This window comes from Gossypium hirsutum, chromosome D05 (assembly GCF_007990345.1).
Source record: "Gossypium hirsutum isolate 1008001.06 chromosome D05, Gossypium_hirsutum_v2.1, whole genome shotgun sequence".
Classification (NCBI taxonomy): Eukaryota; Viridiplantae; Streptophyta; class Magnoliopsida; order Malvales; family Malvaceae; genus Gossypium; species Gossypium hirsutum.
The window spans coordinates 37,884,875-37,901,744 of record NC_053441.1 but is presented as its reverse complement, the minus strand read 5'-3'; the positions used below and the strand labels follow the sequence as shown (position 1 = coordinate 37,901,744).

Below are 16,870 nucleotides of genomic sequence, written 5' to 3'. Positions count from 1 at the left end.
GTCAAATGAATATGAATAGGCTATATGGTAAACTAAGCTAATATGAATATACACTTGAGTAGGTAAACAAAATTGGTGTAAGAATGATTATTTGGAATTGAAGTGTTTGATATAAATGACATGAGAATGAATACGAATTGAGCTTGATTTAGATTTGTGCATTACATAACCTTTTTTTATGTTATCTTGAATCATAAATTTACCACTGGGCGTTTTGCTCAGTGTTTGGTTTGTTTTTCGTATACAGGTTAGGTTCAATTCGAGATTTCAAGCATCCAATCAACAATCTTGGACTCAACAATGTTTGTTCGTTTTCTATTTTGTTCTTAACTTGGCATGTACCTAATAGGTTGAGTCATGTTGAATTTGATGTCTTAAACATGTTATATATATATTTTTAGCTTGTTTGATATGTGTATATATATATGCAACTTAGAATTTCCATAGTTTAAGGTATGAAAGATGGGATGATGCATTGAATGCAATGTATAATTGAACTAATCAAATGACTTGACATATGCTTAAATATGGTAGTATAAATATTATGAAAGAATGAGTATGTATATACATATATGTGAACTTGACATATGCTTAAATATGGTAGTATAAATATTATGAAAGAATGAGTATGTATATACATATATGTGAACATGTTTAACGTGAAAGACATTAGGTAAAAGTGATAATCTTAGTTTATAGGTTTGAAAGTATAAGTTTTGAATGAATTTCATTGATTATTTGGTTTATGATTAATAAGATATTTGAGTGTATAAATTAATGTTAGTATGTTGTCTATATTATTGTTGATGAATGGAATATGTCTAGAATTGAATTAGTAACATTGCAGGTTGGTAATTCATCAGAATTGCAGAAACAATATGTGACGTCGCGACGAGTAATGACCTATAATGTCATGACGAGACGAGGAACCTCGTCATCCAGACGAGACCAAAATAGTATGTCACGTCGCGACGAGGAAATCCCTTATGTCACGATATCAATATTGTAATTTGAATTTTTTACAATTCAGTCCTAAATCAATTCCGGGTTAACTTTAAAGCTTTTGTAAGCTCGTATAAGACTCGAGAATGATTATTTATTGTATTGTCTACTTATAATTTGTAATTCGTAATTTGATCATAGTTGCTCTGGCGACGAATGTGGCACATTATAGCTCAAACCTAGCGATCAAGTTAGGTATAGAGTGTTACATGAATAGTCAGCCCATCGATTCTCGATGCAATTAGTTCGATCGGTTCGATCGCCAAACTAAAAATTATTAAACAAATAATTAAAATTTCATTAAAATTTTAAAATAAAATATTTAACTAGTTCACCTGTCGATTTTTGTCTCAATTTTAGATTTTTACCAATTTTAAGCAATTTTTAAGTCAATCAGTTCAACCCTTTTGTTTGGACCGTTATATCGATTAGTTTTTTATCAGTTCGACCCAATCATATTCTAATAACATTAGTTACATCATCAAATTTTGACAGATTCCAATTGCAGGCACCAAAAATAATTTAGTTGTTAAGTTCAAGAATCAAAGTAGACTAAAAAAACAAGTAGAGTACTAAAATGAACCTAGTTACTAAATTCAAGGTAGAAATTATGTAAAACTAATTTCTTTTATATCTTTTTGTATAAGTAATACTTTAAGGACTCAATCTTTGAATTTATTAATATAAAATATGATAATTGAATATTACAAATCCGAAAAGATGTAAACTAAAACACTTGTGTAAATACATCCTCGCCTAGGGTGAGTTTATAAAAACAGCAGTGGCGGTGAAATTAAACACACTAGCGTGAGACAAAAAAAATAAACTAAATGCACCACACAGCACTCAATCGCCCATTCAAATCTACCCTTATTTTGATATTCCTTATCATATAATTTCTTACTATTTTTATAATAATGCAGATTTTTTTTTTATATTTTAATGGGGAGCTGTAGCAAAGAACTCCCTTTTTTTTTTCTTCTCTGTGACAAAGGAAAGCTTCCAGGAGACTTTCAATTCATGGAAAACTGACCATTTCTATTACAAATACAATAAGCGACAAGGAAACAAGACATAGAAGGAAGCGAACCAGAAACAGTGGCCACTCAATCCTTTCTTTCCCGGTAACCCACCTTTTCCTTTCATGCAATGTTTCAGCAATTTCATAGAAATCCCACTTTACATAGAATTCGAACCCTTTCTTTCTTTTCTTACATGCAAAATTTTCCTTCCTCGGCTGTTTCTAGTTGGCGTTTTCAATGAATTTCATTAGGCTGGCAATCACCATTGCTTATAAACTTATAATTGCAAAGACTTGTGTGGTTTGCCCTCTGTTTGTTTCTCCGTGTTTTTCTTTATTTCTGAAATTCCCATTTCTTGGCCATTAAAACTTGACTTAATGCCAACTAAATGGCATATACATTTTTTGTGAGGCTATGTTTTTTTTTCTTATATTTTTTCTGGAACCCACAATTTTTTATTTTCTTATATTATCGTAAAAGCGAAAGGAAAAAATGGAAATTGTGTTTCTGACTACTCTTGCTGAATTATTTCCCACCACTATTTTTGGATTTGTTGAATTTGCAGTACTTCATGTAGGAAATGTTATGAGGAAAAAAGAAAAAAAAAAGTAGATTGGTTCACGTTTGTTTGTAGATTTCTGGTTGTCTGCTGGTAGATGATGTGTTTTGCTTCAAGGTAAGGTGTCCATGAATCTTCTGTTGGAGGCGCCGCCAAGAAATTTATATTAGGAGCCGGAATAAAATAGGATCAAATTGTAAAGTTTTGGGATAAGTAAGAAAATTACTAAGATCCTAGTGAGTTTGGAGGAGCCAAGTTGCTTCAAGGGTCTCCGGTTTATCTTATATGATACAGAGAATTCGTAGTAACTTAACTTCAATAGTAATTGAGATATTGTTTGGAAGGAAAATGATAAATGTCTTACAATTTTACATTAAGCACTCTCACATATGGGTTGCTGGAGGAGGGCCTCCTTTATTTGTTTATTTCAAGCTGTTTTGTAAAATAGCCACTCGGAAACACCAGTTCAATAATTACTACTACTACTACTAATAATAATAATAGAGAATCTCACAAACACAGGGAAACTCCATTCATTTTCATTCTTAGTAACTGCGAATGATAAGGGGAACCGCATTTTGAAGTTTGCTTCTGCCTTTTAGAGCTCCAACACCAGATCTGCAAACACAAACCATTTTACGAATTAGGAATCTATTTTGATAACTCGAAATAGTCGCACACCGGTATATATGTGCAATAGTTGCAAAGAATTGACTTAAGCATATGCCTTTTTGGTATTCAATTCCACCATGTGCTAAAAATGTCATGACTCATCGACTGACACTATGCTTACTATAGGGTCATTATGCTAGAAGGATAAAAAGACATTAGAACTATGAAGTCCCCACTAGGTTTTATTGCATGGCTATAGGCATCCATATTAGGATCTCTATTATGGAAAGTAACTATCAGAAAAAAAAAATATTCTTAGAAAGAAATCAAGAAACAAATAACAAAATTAGACAAGTATGAGATTTCAACAATGAATTATAGGCTGTCCATGACAGGGTTTCTTATGGATACTGAAAATGTTAACTGCTTGTATACTTACAGTCTGCATCTGTTTTGATCCAGCACTCCCTGTTCCCGTTCGAATCATTGCAGCTAAGTGTGAATTGAGATGGATTTGCTTGGCTATTGTAACGTCGCATGTCCTTCGAAAGGGCTCTTTGAGGAAATATTACTATGTCTTCCTCCGCAAGGATCGGACCTCCATTCTCTTGACCTCCATTATAACCAATGCCTTTCTTGTTCTCATTCTTTTGGGGCTTGTCATGCTTATATGTGGCTGTTGAGCTTTCAGGATGAACTTTTCTGTGGAACTTGTGTAAAATCTACATGCCACAATTCTGGGAATTAGGGAACTCGACCTTGTCTATAATATTAATCTTAAGCACATTGATTAAAACTCAAACCAATGGTCATTTTTTAATTATTTGTAAATCTTGAAATAAAGAAGATATAGAGAAAAAAAACAACGGAAGAAAGAAAAAAGAATAAGAACTATCGTGAATGCATACTTGATATCCAGACCATTCAAATTGGTCCTTATCTTGGTTGAGTTCTTTTTTATCTTTTTGGTTTCAGCATACCTTGTGCAGTTTCGTTTCTGCTGAGGCAGAATCGATATTTCCGCCAGTAGCTGCAGTAGAGCTCTTAGATGCATTGAGCATTTTTTTCTTCAGGATTTTTTTCATAATGTGCACTGCAGATTTATCTCCTTCCTTCTCCATTCGCTTCTCCTCCTTGTCATATTTACTCCCAAAACTCTCCTCTGTTATTTTAGTCCTCTGAAGCAGCTCTCCAAGTGAGGTCCTGTGTTCCTTTTTCGCTACTGTAGTTGTTTCTGACAATTCAATTGCTGAGCCAAAAAGATAACCTTGGAGTGGACAAACTGTATTGCCATTCCCGTTGGAATCTAGACCTTCGATTGACTTTCTACTAAGTGTAATTGTGCTGCCATGGCTGCTTCTTCCAGTGCTTACATGACTGCTTCTTCCAGTGCTGACATGACTGTTTCTTCCAGACGAGTCGTTGCAGCCTTCTTCTTTTGCTTCAGCTCCTAGAACCCTCTCCAACTCACAATTAATGAGCTTCAGCTCATTCTCTGTTACGTCTGTTTCTTTTTCAGTTATGTTTTCTACAGAAATAGTAAATGTTGGTGTTGACGGGTCGGGAATGTTTGGGTCCGAACCAAGGGTACCAATTGCAAGAAAGCCATGGAATAGCTCCGATATTGCTGATGATGATTCTTCTTCATAGTCTTCTTCTTCTGCCTGTGCTGATTCTATACCAGCAAAAGACTTCCGAAGATGACTTTGGGGTTGCCTGAAAGGCGTGGTGCCATAGTATGGCTTTGAGTAGAATTGTTGGTCATCCAATGATGGCTGCCCTGTAAGACAATTACAAGAATATGTTAAAATACAAAATTTTGGATGATGGTGAGGTTAGATGGAAAATAAGTTCTAGCTTAACATTTCAGCAATGACAACATTGATTATTTTTCCTAACCATGATAAAATTGAGTTAGAAGGGAAAAAAAGCTTTATATTTATTCCATTTCTACGTATGTATCATTATAGAGTTTGCTTTGGTTCATCTTAAGTCCTATCCAATATCAAAGTGAGCAACATGAAGACTATGATGTTCGGATTTTTTTAGGATTCATGTTTTGAAGGCTCTTGTGGACATGTAAAATCAGTCATTAAAGAATGCCCCTTAAGTTACATCTCTCATATAAATGTCTTCGTAAAAAAGTTGCATTGCAAGATGACACTTACCAATGGCAAAATCCTTGAGCGGTTCACTGCTATTCTGGCGGAACTTACGGTGCATCCAACCTAGTAACTGCATCCAAGAGAAAAAAAATCAACCCATAGAATTGAACATCACTTTGACCTGCCATAGGTGAAAAGTGTATACCTTCATCTCTGCTCTCTTCAGGATACCAAATTCGGTCACTTGTTGTAGATGGTGAGTGGAGTTTGATCTACTTAACAATTTGATGTTGAACTGTTTATGAATGTGAGATAAATTAGGTCCTTGGTACCTCCTATCGTCTGAGATAAAGATGGCTGGAGAGAAACACAGAGATCATTACAAGATTTGGGTTGGCTGTTAATTGTCAAGATCACATCAGGTAGCCTAATGGAGAGGTGGGTCCTGTAGTCCTGGGGCTCGAACTTCTTTATGAGCAGGGGCGAACCGAGAAAAATATTTTTTTTTGGGGGGGGGGGAGGGGGGCAGAATTAAATTGTATATTTTTACGACAGTAAAAATGCAATTTCACCATTTTAATAGCCTATATCTTTATAAATTTTAAAGGATTAAATCAAATTTTTATTATTTTGGGAGGGGGGCAAAGTGCAATTTTACCGTCACTAATTTAAAATTTTATAAATTATAAAGGGGCCTAAATGGAAAATTTTAGGGGGGGCTGAGGCCCCTGCCAGCCCCCCCCTGGCTTCTCCACTGTTTATGAGCCATCCACTCATGTTTATGTGCATGGTGGGTATTAGGAGTTTTGACTTCTTCCTTTCTTTCTTTTGATTGTCACTTTTTTTTTATAGTTATTTTTGCATGATTTGTCACAGATTGCTACAGTTAAAAATCTTTCTTATGGTGGCACATATGAATCATTCATATGTCCATTAAATCTGTATGTTAAGATGCAATTAATCACCACGTTCAACTATTTCAGATCATTGTTTTGAAGTGTACCATGTTATATGTTACCGCCGTTTCCAACATGTAAATCTGCATTCAACTTTTTGCTTAGGATGTTGATGATTGACTATTATTATTACAATAAATGATTTACCTTGTATTTGGTGAAAGAAACTGGTTTTACTAGTGGGGGCTCCGGAGACTATTTTGTCGGATTTCAGTCGGTTCAAAGGATATGACAATAGAAGATCTTTTCTCATTATAGACACAAAAGTTAAGTCTGCCGATGCTCCTTTGTTGGTCTGCTTTTGTGTGGGGTATTCCAACTGAATAGCCATTGTGTGATGGATAAGAATAAATGATAATTTACTCAAATAAACATCTTAATACTCAAAACATAACAATAATGTTGAAGTTGAATTTAAAGAATTTTAATTTGTCAACCAATTTTCTATTTAACTTTGCCAGTTTGGAACATGGAAAGCATTGAGTTAGCTTATAACCACAGTTGCGACTAAAATCTAACTCTTCATATACACGTTTCTTCCCATGTTATGTTTCATAAATCTAGTTGCATTTAGTATGTTGTCAATTTGCCACTGTATATGAATAAACCCTCAATCAGATTTTACATCTTTACTGTGACTGCTAAGAAATTGTCTGCTATCTACTTGACTGCTGCCAATTAATGAACATTAGCAAAAGTTCATGGCTTGTGATCTCAGTACTTCGTAGTATTGCTTCCATGGAATCTTGAAGTTACTTGCATTCTTAGCCAGTCTCAGATATTATTCATTGACATTAGCATTTCTCCATAACATCTATTTTCTGCAGGCCTCATCAAGTTCGTTACTGTTGTCCATGAAAATGTCTTGCTAGCGACTTTGTGAATATGACTGAGCTGAAAAAGCGGCACAAAGGTAATAAAGCCATATTTCATGAATGACTACAAATATGATAGACTATGTTGCTTGGACTTGATTTTTCTTGAAGTAAAACTGCCTGACACTTATGTTTGACACATGGATCTAGGGATATGGGCTCCACAGATTCTCCAAATATATGGAAAAGCTTAGAAAAATCTAATTATACCTGTTTTAGATACATACCCATATTCGACACTCACACCTGAGTCCGAGTAACATAGATCATAATAGATGTTGCTGGTGGATCTTTGCTAAAGCTTTAATTAACAACTGTGAAAACAATATATTTGAATTACTTCTAGTAAATGTTTCACATCTAAAGTCTCTAATTTAGCTAAGCTTGTCTATGGATAGATATTCTTTTTTTTGTTGTACAAAAGGGAGTATGTGATGAAGCATTTAAATTTCTGCTAGATCTATTGCAAACTCGGGATAGTAAATAAATTGATTGCTATTTAGTAGCAATGGATGTAACCGTTATCATGATGAAAAAAATATCTAATTAACTTTTCAAGAAATGTAGAAATTGTGAGTTTAATATAGCTCCTCTCTATTATGCTATTATAGCAAGTATTTAATCACTGAGATGTTAAGTTGAAGATATTAACTAGTCGAATGTGGCTGATGAGAACAATAGAGGGTAGTCAATGTTGAATACTTTTACATGCTCTGATTCTTCATTTTTCTTGAAGTACCTGCATCCGAGATGTCCTATACATTTTAGGACATTGATATGTAGATGACCCTCCCAATAAAAGTACATTTTAAAAAGTTGAAAATATACGTGTTGAACACATTCCCATATTCAAGACTCACACCTGAGTTTGAGTAACATAGGAATTACAAAATGACTTGGTTCTAGGTGGTGATGGAAATTCCTGCATGGTTATCTACATATCCATCTTTGTAAGACTATAAAGTTACTGTGTGTGTTACTGCAGCTTTAGTGATTCTAGGTTTTAAACCAAATTTGAAAGTTTTCAGCCACTAGTTCAGTAGGTTAACTAATTCATAATTTCCTTCTTTTTTAGTTTTCCTTTTCGTCCTTCTTACTGAGAGTCTTATGTCGTGTGTGATATGGTCATGCATAAGAACAATTACATACAGACAAAATAAAATGCTTGGGAAATGAAAAATGGGTCTGACAGAAACAAAATGGCATGTTAGGCATCTGTGTTGAAAAATGATAATATATACAAGTGTAGGGTCAGGTGAAATTTCGTGCTTTCCTGTTTCACTTATCCAACATGAATCTAGAATACGAACTGTTGTGATAATTTACGGTCTCAAACATGATAAAACTGACAGCTTGGAAGACACTAAAAGGTTCATTTATTCCTTGTTGACTTATTATATTTTATCATTGAGACCAAATGCATATACCCTACTGCAATGTGAATTCATGGTGGATATATTGTTATGGTCATATTTTTACTGAACCTTACCAAAGGTGGGTCTGTAGGTTCTCTCTTTGCTAAACAAAGGATTCTTGCAACCAAAACAGAGGAGAATCAGTTAAATAGATAGTGTCAAGCAGGCGGCGCAGTGATGAATCAGTATAAATCAATGCTGTTGGACCTGTGGTCAGTGATGTTGATTCTGCGCAATGATTGGCCCTCAACTAATTGAATTGTGGTATGTCCTTATGATCCTTTTGCTTCTTCTGTAGATTGTAGAACTCGTGAATTGCTGCCACACACTTGTAATGTCATTGATCGAGCAAATGTAGATAAACAGTAAGTGTGCCATCGATTCTGGCTTTCTATTTGGTAAGCAATCAAGAGACAACCCATGTTTTTGATCAATAGAGAGCATAATGACTTTCTATTTGGTTTTTCATGCTCGGTTTGTCCTGGACTTCTAAAAATCATGAATAGGCAAATTGCCCCAAATCTAGATATATGGCTTAAAAGCTCAAAAGAATCTAAGGTTAAGACATGCCTTCGAGCTTTTGTGGTCAAATTTTGTTATAGTACAAGGAGAACAATTATGTTTTGTTTGGCTGGTTAGTGTCATAACGTGAAGAAAAGTTTATTTAGCACATAAGTACTAAAATAGTTGTAATGACATCAGTACTAAAATAGTTCACTGTTTGATAGAGAAAAATGTTGAACAAGTGTATGAAATATCACTTTTATCCTTAATGAAGGGAAAAAACCTAATAACTTAATTATTTTTTTCCCGACTTGATAAAAAAATTTAAAATGTACTTCTATAAATGTAGTCTTAATTTTTATTTTTCAAAAATGATATACCAAATATATTATATTTATAAAAACTACATGCTGAAGTTTTATAATTTTTTTATGTGCTTATGAAAAAATTTTAATTCAAAGAATATTTTTAAATGATTTTATAAAATATTTATAAAATAAAAATCAAACAAAATTTGGCATGTAATTTTATAGGAATAATATATTTGGAAAAAAATTGAAAGTTATTGTTACTTCTTGTAAGTACTTTATAAAATTTTTTAAATTATATAATTTTAAAAAAAATTAAAGAAGAAAAAAACATATTAGTTGAAAATAATGCTAGGAGTAAAGAGGGAAAAAACATAATTGTAGTTTTATTTTTTGGAGGAAGAACACTCTTGGAAACATAAAAATTAGAGGGAGGAAAATTTTTTGTATTAGAATTTACCATTTCAATAAGTTAAGGAAAAACATAAAATTCCCAAGTTAAGGAAAAATGTCCTAAGTGGTGTGATAAGTAGTTGGTTCAAACAAGTGGATATCATTAACTAGCGTACTTAAAAGGTGTATTACAATGTTACTACTCCTCCAAACGAGGGCTTTTAATTGTTCGGGTTTCTAGTTTCCTTTGTTAGGTTTCTTTTTCCTTGTTCTAATTTCTCTCACTTTACATAACTTTTAGGAGCTAGAGCTGCCTGTTTTGACTAACCATGTCCCAAATACTGCTAAGTTATGTTGCTTTGACTCTTCATTTTGCTTGAAGTACTTGTTTCCGACTTATATCCGAACATAGGTATGGAGATAAGACCCTGCAATGACCTGTATATCCATGTTGCTCCAGCCCTTCATTTTGCTTCAAGTTCATGTTTCCAACTTATATTTGAACTTAGATATGGAGATAAATCCTTCAATGACCCACAAACTATGGTACTTCAACTTTCAGCTTTCTTATAGTACCTGTTTCCGACTTATATTTGGACATGGATAAGGAGAAAAGACCCTCTAATGACCCTTCAAATACATTGAAAAGCTTAGAAAAAATTGAACATACTCATGTAGGAAAAAAACCCAATTCCAACACTTACACCTGAGTCCAAGTAACTCAACTGCCAACATCATGCATTCAGTGTATCTAATTTCAATTAAACTCTTCATGTTAAAAACATTAAAAGAGGCAAAGAGCTAAAGACTAGAAATAAAATTGCTCAATGCTACTTTGATATTTTAATTCTATCATTTGATTTACTAGTGCCAAAAGCTAGCTGATGATTTCTCTTTGGAAAATTTATGTTCACTGGAAACTATTTGCAAATTTGTCCCCTGTTCCTGCTTGCCACAAACAAGCACTTGAGCCAACTACTTTGGCTCTCTTTTTTGATCTTTGTAACCATTATTTGCTCAGCATCTCATGAATCAAAATTGGTTGTGCAGTCAGTTTCATTGCCGTTCATCTCAATGGACCCGCTTCTTTTTTCACTTACAGTCGGATGATAATATTTTGATTACTAATGATATTCTTTTGTCATGTCTAATCTGGAGCCAGCTGCATTAGCAACAATATAGGGTAAGTTCTAATATCAAGCTCAGGCCTGCCTAGGGAGGGTATGACCTAGTTGGTAAGGCAATGGGAAATTATGTTAGTCAGACCCGGTATAAGTGCTAGATACATGTATGTTTTTTCATATATTTGGAGGGTCATATCCCTACACCCATATTGTGATGTTAAGCTCAAGTAGTTAAAAGAAAAAGAGTCAATAGTAATTGTGGAACTAATGCATTTCAATCCTTATTTATTTTTAGTTAAGAAAGTAAAAGCAAAAATCCCAGCAGTGTTGTTTGATGTGAGATGACTTCAGTCCTGGGGAGGAGTTGTTTGTTATTGAAGTTAATGTGAGACATCATTCTTTTGTTGGTGATAGATTTAATATAATTTCAGTAGTTGAAATATGCTAATCTATTGCTCAACTTGAGGTAGTCTGTTGGGCATTTCTATTTCAAGGATTCTTCAAATATAGATAAAAAGCACATATTTGTATCCGATATATACAAGTGAGTTGGCGTGTACTTGTTGCACCCAAAAGGAAACTGATAGTATGGTTGAATTGCATTTTTGGACACATTTTCTCCTATAAGATATCCTCATATTTGTACTAAATTAGGCATATTCTGTTGGGAGCCATCTATTATTAGATTTGGACTTGGATTGAACTTAAATCACTAACCTGAATTTGTTGTCATATAATAATGACTTTATTACTCCCTAAACAATCATTACTCAACTTTATTGGGTGGATTTTAATCAAATAATGGGTAAACTATAAAAATAGTTTATTTTATTTATCTCAAATTACATTTTAATTGCTTATATTTGAAATGTTATATTTTGATTGCTTCCGTTATTGTTTTGTTATAAAATGATCATTCTACCATTAAGCTCCGTTACTTTTCTAACAGCGATCTTGCGTGACAGTCTAAATTATATTTATTTAATTAAAAATTTATTTTCATCTGAATAAGTAACTAAACATTCAAGTTGGCATTTATAACTTATTTGGACTGTCATGTAAGACTGTCGTTAGAGAGGTAACGGAGTTTAACGGTGATCACTTCGTAATAAAACGATAATTTAAGTAACTAAAATGTAATACGAGACAAACAAAAGTGATTATTTTTGTAATTTATCTAAAACAAAATAAGCCATGACTGCATCAAATTAAGAATACGTCGAAGAAAAACAAAACAATAAATAAAAAACATGCCATATTTTCATTTAAATTTAAATTTTTATTAAGTTTAGGTTTATATAAAAAGAAAAATAAAGTATTTATGATTTACAATAATAATGCTACTTTGTTTCTCTTTTATGCTTCATTTAAAATACAAAAATCTAAAAATAAAATAAAATAAAAATATGCAATCGTAAATGACCTAATCTTATCCCATACCTTTCATGAAAAGCACCTAAACTTGTAACTTAGTTCCTAAGACAAATAAAAAGCCATTAAAACAAGAATTAAATAATAATAATAAATAAAAATTTCTGAATTTTAAGGTCTCGAAAAGTTCCCCCAAAAATATTTATACATTTGGATTCCAAAGACGCCATAAACGAGAATTAAATAATTCTAATACGTCCGGCAACATTTTCCTAGCCAAACCTTTGTGGTTACTCGTCGCCGTCGCCGTTGCCGCCGCTCGCACTTCCCCGTCAGCATCCTTCGCTACTTCCGTCACTTCTTCCACTTCATCTACCTCTTCTTTCTCCATTGAAATGACGTCATCAGAAAAAAGGGTTGCTTCCATGGTAGGATTCTCCAAGCCGGAAACCTCGTTGTCGGGCTGAACCGGGCTACCGGATACCGGTGTAGCGGTTCTGCTGTTACAGTCCCTTCGTTTGGGGCGGGCGTTTTTCTTGGAAAGCTTCTGGGATTCCCCTTTGGTTAAATGATCTTCGAAAGCTTCAATAATTTGATGGATAAGCTCAAGGTTAGGGGAAGAATCCCAACGAAACCAGTAGCTCGTGTAGCAGTCGAAACAATCGCAGTCGAAAACAGGTGGTTTGTGGGTGGAAGCGCCACGGTTTTGGGTCAGTTTGGAGACGGTTGGCGGTGGCGGCTTCTTGGGAGATGCTTTCTTAGAAGAGGGGAAATCTTGAGAGGTCAAAGAAGGGTTGTTGGAGGCGGAGACGGCGCCAGCGGCGACGGTGGTGGTCGTTTTGAGGGACCTGGTTATCATGTAAGCTAAAACTTCTTTGTCTTCGACGGAAAGGAGTGAAGCTAGAGCTAAAATGGCGGCTGGGAGAAGCTTCAGAATCGAAAGATAGTCTTCGCCAGACGAAGACGGCAGAGGCGATGGAGACGGCGACGGCGGAGAAGGGGAGGGGTAAACTTTACCTTTGTTTTTGTGCTTCATGGTTGCTTTTGTTTTGCTCCAAGGTTGGTTTGTTTTGATTTAAAGGGGAAAAAGGGGAAAGGGATTTTTGTGGAATAAGGGAAAGAATCGGACAATGGTCTTTGTATTTGTATTAATGTTGAAAAGGTTTAATGCATAATTTTTCACTTTCTCAACTACATTATCCTAACCAATAGCGTTTTAAAAACCATTGCCCACTTCCAACTAAATAATATTCTTTATTTTTTAAAAATAATTAAACATTTTACAAAATTACTATTAACTTTTATTTCGACTTTTTAAATATTTTAATAAATATTTTAGATTGTTTTTTTTTTGTAGTTTTTTAAGAAGTTATTAAAAAAATTTCTGTAGGCCTATTTAAAGGGTCGGTTACCTACTCAAATTTGAAGATTTACTCGAAATTTTAAAGGGTTTCAATCAAAATATTAGGCTCAAAAATTGGCTTGGGCTTGAGCAAAAATGTTAGGCTCATTTAAAATATGGGATAGGCTCAAACTCAAATATTCAAGGTCCAAGTCTGGCTTGACTCTAGTGGTTTTCTAAATTTGTAATATGTTATATTATTTTTATATATTATGTAATTTATAACATATAAAGAATTAAATCTATAATGGTATATAATACAAAAATGTAAACACCTATATATAAATTTCAAAAATAAATAAAAATTTAAACTAATAATAATTTTAATATTTTAAAAATAATATGGGCAAGCTTAAAATAAGTATAAGTTTGTCATTTACCGAAAATTAAACATTTTAAAAAATTATTAATAAGTTTGACCATCATTGATTGATATTGACTGACGTTTGAGTTTGATCGATGCTGATCAACCGTTGATTGATGTTGATCAAATTTTTATTTCAAATTTTTAATATTTTAATAAATCTTTTAGAATATTTTTTTTGCAATTTTTTTAAAAAAATTATTTTTATTGTAAATCTATTTAAAGGTCGGGTTAATTGCTCAATTTGAAGATTTATTTGAAATTTTAGACGGTTTTGATTAAAATATTAGGTCATGAAATGAGTTTAGGAAAAAAAAGTTAATTTAAAATATGGGATAAGCTCAAGCTCAAATATTCAAGGTTCGAGCTTGGCCTGACCCGAGTAGTTTTCTAAGTTTGTAATATATTATAATATTTTTATATATTATGTAATTTATAACACATAAAAAATTAAATCTATAGTGATATATAATACAAAAATGTAAACATTAAAATTGTTAAGTTATCTATATATAAATTTCAAAAATAAAAAATTATTAAACTAATAATAATTTTAATATTTTAAAAATAATATGGGCAAACTTAAAATGGGAATGGGTTTGCCATTTATAAAATATGTTAATATTATGCTTAAGTTTAGCCCAGTTTAGCTCATAAATACATCTATTTTGTTAGTATTTATATATAGGGTGAACTACCCGGTTGGTGATCCAACTTTTATAACGCTTTCATTTCGGTAAAAAAAATCTTTACAATTTTGTCACTCAACTTTTAGAACACTTTCATTTTAGCCATTCAAGCCTTAAGTCCTTAAGGTGACTGACTGTACACGCCAAATCATGTCTACACTGGCACACCATGTATACACTTTCATTTTGGTCACTAAATTTCTAGGTTACTTTCATTTTGATCACCGATTTTAAAGTATTGGTTTGGGTAAAAAAATAAGGATTACAGTGAAAAAATGGTAGAATCTAAATGTAACAGCCTGTTTTTAGTGAAATCGAAACAATAATTTTGGGACCACAAATCCGATGAGAAAATATTTATTTTATTATTATTTTAATGTCTACAGCATGTTAGTAGTATCGTATAAAATTTTCTTTAAGACATTTTACCATTTGCATGCTTAATTTGATAAAAAAGACTAAATTGCAACAGGTGCAAAACTTGAGTTCTCTTGTAACACCCGTAACCCATATCCGTCGTCGGAATAGGGTTTCGAAGCATTACCGAAGTTTATCGATCAAACAGGTAAAATTCTCAAACATTTCATATCATCAAAACAAATCATCAAAGCATTATTTTAATTCAAATAATAAACATACCAAATCCAAATCAATTTGCCTAGTTCATGCGCACTTAAACATAGAATTAAATTCACATGCACCGATCAAGATTTAGTTCAATTTACCATGCCATAATATGGCTTCAAAAAACAAACACATATTTATATGTATAAAACTAACCAATATTAAACTTATAATCTCATTTACATTCAATCAACAAAATAACTATTATTTAGACACCCTAGGAACATGCCGACACAAAAGAGTAATCATCACCACGTTTGAGTTCTGGAGCGTTGTTGGATGCTGAATTGGCGATCGAAATTAAAATACCTAATTTGCGCACGGAAAACAAAACCGTACGCTGAGTAAAACTCAGTGGTATTTCTATAATTCGAATATTTAAAGAAAAAAATAATATAATATGTATATTTTAATTATAAGCATATTTTAATATTTAAGACCATATTTATTCATACAATGGCATTAGCCATTCAATATTCAATTCATAAATACATCATTTCATATCATTCTCAAATCTCATCGCATGCTATATAATAGCTTTTCACAATTTAATATATATATATCATTTAAACAATAATATTTTTCAATCCATATCCAATTCATGAATACGTAATTCATGTGTCTCATTTTTATGCTTCAATTCATTATCCCATTTTCATTCACACACAATATCATCCAATATCAATCATAGTACTATGTTATTTAATTACCCTTATTAACACGACTCGAACTTGGATGGATACACGGATCCAACCAACATACTAGTTTGGCATCGAGTGCCTCATCTGATAAATTTGAAGTAATAACTGCACCCAACGCTATATAAATTTGACACCCAGTGTCTCATCGATTAAACCGAAGTCGAAGAAATCCCTGAACTCTTTCAATCCTATGGCATGCCATCTATATCCGACTCAGCCCAATACAGTTAATAGAGTTTAATTTCACTTTCCAAATACAACCAATATTCAATTATCATATTTGCGCATATATATTCATTTCAATTCAAATAATCAATATATTCATATTTGCGCATATATATTCATTTCAATTCAAATAATCAATATATTCATAATATATATATCAATTCAATCTATTCAATCAACTTTTAATTCAATTCAATGTCAAAGTTCCAAATACTCACCTCAACACTTACCATATGCATTAAATAAAAAATACAACAATTAATAACTAGTTTCGTATTATAGAAATACAAACCAGGAATTCCGAGCTATTCCACGTCAACTTTATCTTTCCCCTTTTTAGTTGAGGATTTCGGAACGACGTTAGCTACGTAATTAAAACAATTAAAATTCATCAATACAACACAATTCAATTTCTTATTGAATATTTCAATTTTTATTTAATATTTGCCTAAATTCCAATTTAGTCCCTAAACCGAGACTAATTTTTATTCTACACAATTAATTCTATATTTTCATAAAATTTCTACTTTAAACTAAATTTAACTCCCTATTTTCACTTAAATCCCTAAATTTCAATTTTTTCATAATTTAGTCTCTATTACTCAAAATTCACAATTCA

At 32.6% G+C, this 16,870-nt stretch overlaps 2 protein-coding genes and 1 long non-coding RNA gene across 5 annotated transcripts; 1 reads left to right on the top strand and 2 right to left on the bottom strand.

Annotated features, from left to right (window-relative positions):
• The first annotated feature begins 1,904 nt into the window (after positions 1-1,904).
• On the top strand, positions 1,905-11,155 carry LOC121217975 (uncharacterized). Of its 2 annotated transcripts, none has more exons than XR_005914248.1 (3): positions 1,905-2,126; positions 7,084-7,169; positions 8,626-11,155. It is a non-coding gene; the product is annotated as an uncharacterized lncRNA (long non-coding RNA). The 2 variants fall into 2 exon arrangements; XR_005914247.1 differs by having other exon boundaries at positions 1,919-2,126; positions 8,638-11,155.
• LOC107903959 (protein LAZY 1) lies at positions 2,889-5,782 on the bottom strand. 2 transcript variants are annotated; one of them, XM_041094774.1, is made up of 5 exons: positions 5,506-5,782; positions 5,364-5,430; positions 4,176-4,975; positions 3,635-3,917; positions 2,889-3,201 (listed from the first exon to the last, which is right to left on the bottom strand). In XM_041094774.1, the coding sequence occupies exons 1-5, from the start codon at positions 5,509-5,511 to the stop codon at positions 3,182-3,184; spliced, it is 1,176 nt and encodes a 391-aa protein (XP_040950708.1). In that variant the 5' UTR covers positions 5,512-5,782; the 3' UTR covers positions 2,889-3,181. The 2 variants fall into 2 exon arrangements, with proteins under 2 accessions (XP_040950708.1, XP_016685678.2); XM_016830189.2 differs by lacking the exon at positions 5,506-5,782 and having other exon boundaries at positions 5,364-5,436.
• Positions 11,156-12,294: 1,139 nt separating the features above from the next.
• LOC107903958 (uncharacterized) lies at positions 12,295-13,443 on the bottom strand. The gene has a single exon (XM_016830188.2). It carries the CDS (start codon positions 13,280-13,282, stop codon positions 12,449-12,451), a length of 834 nt encoding a protein of 277 aa, XP_016685677.2. The 5' UTR covers positions 13,283-13,443; the 3' UTR covers positions 12,295-12,448.
• Positions 13,444-16,870: the final 3,427 nt, after the last annotated feature.

Excerpts from the sequence above, each read along its gene's own strand:
- LOC107903958 (XM_016830188.2), bottom strand. The coding sequence starts at position 13,282 with ATGAAGCACAAAAACAAAGGTAAAGTTTACCCCTCCCCTTCTCCGCCG.
- LOC107903959 (XM_041094774.1), bottom strand. Across the intron at positions 3,918-4,175 it reads CAGAAACGAAACTGCACAAG|ATTTTACACAAGTTCCACAG; the intron begins GTATGCTGAAAC and ends TGTGGCATGTAG. Across the intron at positions 3,202-3,634 it reads GATCAAAACAGATGCAGACT|ATCTGGTGTTGGAGCTCTAA; the intron begins GTAAGTATACAA and ends TTGTGTTTGCAG.